The sequence below is a fragment of the Ipomoea nil genome, unplaced genomic scaffold (genome assembly GCF_001879475.1).
Source record: "Ipomoea nil cultivar Tokyo-kokei standard unplaced genomic scaffold, Asagao_1.1 scaffold2368, whole genome shotgun sequence".
Lineage (NCBI taxonomy): Eukaryota > Viridiplantae > Streptophyta > Magnoliopsida > Solanales > Convolvulaceae > Ipomoea > Ipomoea nil.
Genome location: NW_017618796.1, coordinates 701894 through 707857, shown reverse-complemented (window position 1 = coordinate 707857; position 5964 = coordinate 701894). Strand labels below are relative to the sequence as shown.

Here is a 5964-nt window from a genome sequence, read left to right as displayed (position 1 = left end):
GTTTTCATGTGAATGCAACACTATATATATATATATATATATATATATATATATATATATATATATATATATAGACCCTTGAAGTTTACTCAAAAGTTCAATTAGGCCCTTGAACTTTAAAAAAGTTCAATAAATTGTTTGAAAAAAGAGTTAATTGTTTGATTTTTGTTAGTTTAAGGAGCTAATTGGAACTTTTTAAAATTCAGGAATTTAATTGTACATTTCAGTATAGTTTGAGAGTTTATTTGACTCTTATCCCTAATAATTAATAGTTAATAGGAAAACGTTACATATACGCAGCCTGCTTCACATTTCATGAAGTTCAAGATACCTCAAAACCATATAACTGGAGGCAGTGAAGTTCAAGAAGAGAAAAACACTGCTACTTTTACACATCCTTGCCCAACCCTCAATAGAGGTTACAACTATTAACAATATTGCCAGCTTAATTATCACACGTTGCTAGAGCTTGGGGAAAGCTGAACTCGCAATGCATAATATCGACTATACATGAACTTGAGACCCATTGCAGCTCCGAAACCCAAAACTGATGACAGCGTTATTGAATAAATGGGTGGTAAATGAAGCTGCCAAAGGTAGATTTTCATGCATCAGTTGCAACTCATAGATAGCGGGACAAGAAACAGAAACAATCTGCAGAATCTGTAATTCTGTATCAAACCAGCCTGCCATATTCATATTTTAATTGAGTTAATTTCATTTTTGGTTTTATATTTATACGTGACAATCCACTTTTAATCCTTTATTTTCAGAACATCCCCTTTGGGCCAAGTATTATTGTGGCATAATCATTTTTTGTCCTCCGTCAACAAAACTGTTTAAATGCCCTTAAAAACAAGGGCATTTCGGTCTTCAATTAGGATTTTTTCAAAAAAATAAAAACATAGGGGGTCAACCCACTTTGTATATATATCAAAATGCCTATGTATTTAATGACATTTCAACGGATGGAGGACCAAAAACAATCATGCCACAATAATACTAGGACCAGAGATGATGTTCTGAAAAATAAGGACTAAAAGTAGACTCCATCTATAAATCTATGACTAAAAATGGAATTAACTCTATTTTAATTTGATTTATCTTCCCTCTTGTTTCCACCATTAATCCTATATCTGTGGGGTGGGGAGGGGTGGGTGGGTCAGTCCGTATATTGGGGGTGTTTGGCAATTGTATTGGGTGTACTGGCGGTGATTGTGTTAAATGGTGTAAGTATACAATGTATTATAGTTGATTAATGAATGAACGTCTCCAATATAATGTCCATTAACAAGAATAAAATATAGCGCCCCAAACAAAGGGGACTAAATAGCCTCATAAATGAAAGACTAAAACGCTTAAGTAGGATTACTCTTTGTGAGGTTTGAACTTTGAACGCTAACCAAGTGGTCAAAAGGCTTCTACCAACTAGACAAGGCATGGGCATGGAGGTTCTTTAGAACATTTATGTATGTGATTTTACACGATAGTTTTATTTATTAATTCAATCATTGAAAGCTGAATTTAGAGGGATAAACAAGCATTTTGATTTATGGAATTTAAATGCCAAAGCACCAGAAAATGAGAACAAGAGGAACTCATATTGGCATAATAATACTTATACTTAAATAAAACTCACCATAGAGTAGAAGAGGCAAAGAATCATGGCGACAAGTGCAAATTCTAAAGCTGCGTAGGCCCATATGTACTGTTTAATTGCTGCATACAAAGAGATGATTTCTTTAACAAAAATATCGATCGTATAAGCAAATTAAAGTGTAAGTGACATAGGCATGCCTTGGATGACTGCAAAAATAGATGCCAAAAGACCCAAAGTAAACGAGAACGTTATAGCAATCACCAGTGCCTTAGTTTTCATGCCATGGATCTACAAAAAGAGGGGACAAGTTGGAATTAAACATCAGAAGTTTCTTTTCAAAATAGTACGATCATGATACATTTCTTGACAGTTCACCACTCCTCAGAGAGTGGAAAAGATTCTTCAAATAATATTTGCACATATTTACATTTGGTTCAATCTTTGATGACATAGTTGTGCCAGGTAAATCTATTAAATGTGAATTTTAGATACAAACAGGTATCTGTGTGCCAAAGATAGATAGAGATTGACCAAGTAATTACGCATTATCAACATAGCAGAAAGTGGGAAAGATACAAATCTTATTTTCATTTAAGCCACATACAAGAAATAAAACACTCAAAGGTATTCTTATTTTGAAGTCTTATTTGATTCACTGTTTAGTCATCATTATTTTTTGTTATTCTTCAATTATGGTAATTTTATATTTTGTCGTGATAGTGTTAAGACATCTATGCTCGAGAGAACCTATATCCTCTTTCTAGAGACAACATTTTTTTTTTTTATTTGCATTAAATATAAAATCAAATAAAACTTATTTTAATTTTTTATTTCATAAAACTATGAAAACTCACCAGTAACTTCTCAAGAAAGAAGAAGTAGCATACTGTACTAACCAAGACAAGCACCACAAAGTCCTGCCAAGCACTGCACAAATATGCAAAATTTAGTTGCTAGTTTACGAAATGCCAAAACACTGCACAAGTAATCATAACTAATACATTTTACAATAGGCAAATCATCATTCCGGGTTTAAACCTTAACGAATATTCAAAGTGTACGATCAAAGTGTTTTTACTAAAATCGTTTTATAGATTAGCTCAGTTAAGTAAATATTCTGAACTTGGTGAATAGTAAAAAAAATCAACCCAAAAAAAAAAAATTGTATTTAGTTATTTATCTGAATCAAACTTTAACAGAGTTTCAAAAATCAAAATAGTGTGGAGTGTAGAAAAAGGTAATAGGTAATGAGTACCAAGAGAACATTGGGGAACCAAGTGTCAACAATGCCCACCTTATTCTTTGTGCGTTCAAAGTTAGCTGATTATGGTCCAGCATAATATTTCCTTGGGTAGTACTTGGCACAAAATGCAAAGTTACAGGTAAATTTAGCACTTCCTGCTGACAAACGTCACAATTTTTGTTTCCTTTCATGCTAAACCACTTAATTGCACACTCTTCGTGTACAAGTCTGAGGTCACCTTTGCAGCTGCACTCCATCTTCAGTGTATTGCCTTCATCACATGCTTCGAGACAGATCCTACAAACAGCTTCCTCCTCGGGAATCTCTTGATCCTCATCCACTGGGGCCGGTGTAATTTCTAGTTTAATTCAATAGAAAAGAAGAGAAAACAAATTAATTAATTAGTTTATAGAATCTGTCTACGACTTCTGATCTAGCCATAACAAGGACAGGAAATCAAATGAAAATTCAATACAAAATTATCTTTTAAAATGTTTTGGATGTATGGAAATATTTAGCAAACCAAGTAAACATACTGAAATTTCTTTATATTTATTTAATTACTGGAAGATTTTATAAATATGGTAAAGTTCAACGGTAACCAATCCAACAGGAAGTATTCTGCCAAAACAAACATTGACTAATGAAAAAGATCACAAAAGGTAACATGAACGAACTATTATCACTCCAAATGCCCCACCTCTACCCCAAGTCATATTGACATATTTTCTTGTGTTTAAAAGTGAGAAGTCAAACAGAAAAAGATGGCACAGCACATGCACACGTGACACATACCATCACATGAATCTGGGCCACAATCTTCACGTTTAGCAAAAGATGTTGATCTCACAATAACCACATTTTTGGCAGAGGGAATCCTTGTGACAGTAGCTTGAGATGTACCAGTCCGCAGTGACTAAAAGCATGAGTAATTGTTATGCACATAGTTGTATTTGTATACCAGAAGTAGCAACCAAGGTACAGAAATGAAAGCTATTTACTGTTTAGTGATGTTAGCAACAATTTTGACCACCAAACAAGATTATATAATTGCTAACCTTGCCATTCTCTATTGGGCCAGAAACATCTGAAATTTACATATATTGTATGTTACAAGAAAGATCAGCATGCTCCACAGCAGAAAAGGCAGGTGCTTACTTGTGATTTTTGCCATTCATCGGATGTCCTGGCAAAAGCAGGTGCAGAAGCAGAAGGAGATGAGTTTGAAGCAGCTCTTGAAGGTAAAGAAGTACATCGTTTCCAAATCACGCGTGAGACTGGATTAGCTAGAAGTGGTCTTCGTAAAGCTGGCTGAGAATCTGGTCGGATGAGAGAGCTTCTTTCACCTAGAAGTGGTCTTTGTAAAGATGGCTGGGAATCTGGTCGGATGAGAGAGCTTTGTTCACCATCTGGTGCAGCAGTCTTTTTCTTGAAGCTTAGAGCTCGAAGAAAGCCTCCCATCAATGAGCCTCCATTTGTAACGGAAGGAGATTGAGGTGAAGACTTTTCACTAATGCCACTTCCAAACCCAAGATACCTTGGAGGTATTTTAAGTGACTCATCTGCAAGCTAGAAAGATGGGACAGAATTTAAAATGACATTTCAAATTTTTGAATGTACACTAGATATGCATATATTCAGTAGTATAAAACATAACAATGCTAGTATCATTTCATGTTTACTGTATCTTCCTCAGCTCAAAGTGGTTAGCCTGCCATATATAGAAAGCCAGCCAACACATTTAGATAGAAATACTAAACTTCAAGAATCTAGCCCTGATGTTTGATTTGCTCATCATCAATCAAATACATAGCAGCACTTATGATTTTCATCAACTACTGATTCAAAAGATACAAAACAAGTATCCTTCATCAATTACTACAGTTTCTCAAGACCTTTGAAGTAGGCTGGGCAATTAAACAACTAAAATCTCAGACTAAGTCTACAGTAACTAAAAACTCAGTATAACATTCAGGCTGGGCAATGAAATAAAACTTCTAGTCTTCTAAAATAGCAAAATAACATCTAAAACCCCTGGAAACCATGAAAATGGGAAATAATTAATTAAAAATAAAAACTTCAAAACCACCCATCAATCTAAAGGATAAGGGAAATGTTAACCTCTTGGGGCAAAGGAGAAGGATCGTCATTTGCAGCTGAATTGGAGCTTCTTTCTGCCTCTGAGGATTTGGGTGCTTCCATTTTTGTGTAAAATAAAGATTAAAAAGAAAAAACACAAAGAAACAACAAAGATGAAAGAAAGATACTTTCGAATTATGCAAGAAAAAGCAGTGGAGAGTGAAATCTGGCTTTCTTGCTTCGTTTGCTGAGGAAGGTGGTGATAAATCAGAGGGGAATGCCACCTACGTCATCGCTAATTGCAATGGAGGGAACCCTGAGGACTCTTCATCTTTGACTATGCATTGATTTGGAAGAACGTTCAGTTTGGAGCGTTTGAAGTTATGGCTGTGAATTTAGAACAAGAGTACATTTACTTTCAAATTCTACTCCTTTATTTTTTAAATTGGTTATTTTTATAGGTAAATTTTAAGGAATATATCTACATCAATAATTTATAAAATAAAATAAAAGTTGAGGATAAAAAATTAGAGTGATGTAGTATTTTCCTTAGAACAATGACTGTATGACTGTATGACTGTGTTCGACAGAAAAAGCAGATTTTTGAGATAAAAAATGAGAAATTGCTGTTAAAAATATTTACATAAAAGCATACAAATAATTCTAATTAATAAAGATATAAATGTGTTCTAAACTTTTGAAATGGTGTATTTGAAGCTGTAAAATCACCCCAAACGTCCTTCCAAATGTCGCGTATGAAGTAATAAATTTTGAGAAAATTTCAATTTTGGTCCACTGACTGTTGAGGTTGTATTAATTGCAACACTTGACTTTTAAAAATGTTTATTTAATACTTTGACTATGCAATTCTTATCAATTTTAGTCACGCCGGTCAAATTACCGGCCAAATGTCACCGGAAAAGTTTAATTCATTAAATAAAAGGGGCAAAAGCGTCATTTCATTCAAACCTTCTTCTTGCTTCGTACTCCCTCTTCTCCGACATCCCACTTGCTCGTTCTCCGATCTCCTTCTTGTCTTCAC

General features: G+C 34.3%; 1 protein-coding gene across 3 annotated transcripts; it reads right to left on the bottom strand.

Moving 5' to 3' along the window:
• Positions 1-260: 260 nt before the first annotated feature.
• Positions 261-5312, bottom strand: LOC109152103 (E3 ubiquitin-protein ligase MARCH7-like). Of its 3 annotated transcripts, none has more exons than XM_019299682.1 (8): positions 4965-5312; positions 4002-4412; positions 3639-3759; positions 2895-3201; positions 2455-2527; positions 1798-1888; positions 1640-1719; positions 261-663 (listed from the first exon to the last, which is right to left on the bottom strand). In XM_019299682.1, the coding sequence occupies exons 1-8, from the start codon at positions 5043-5045 to the stop codon at positions 505-507; spliced, it is 1323 nt and encodes a 440-aa protein (XP_019155227.1). In that variant the 5' UTR covers positions 5046-5312; the 3' UTR covers positions 261-504. The 3 variants fall into 3 exon arrangements, with proteins under 3 accessions (XP_019155227.1, XP_019155229.1, XP_019155228.1); XM_019299684.1 differs by having other exon boundaries at positions 4002-4405; positions 4965-5310; XM_019299683.1 differs by having other exon boundaries at positions 261-587; positions 4965-5306.
• Between the last annotated feature and the right edge of the window lie 652 nt (positions 5313-5964).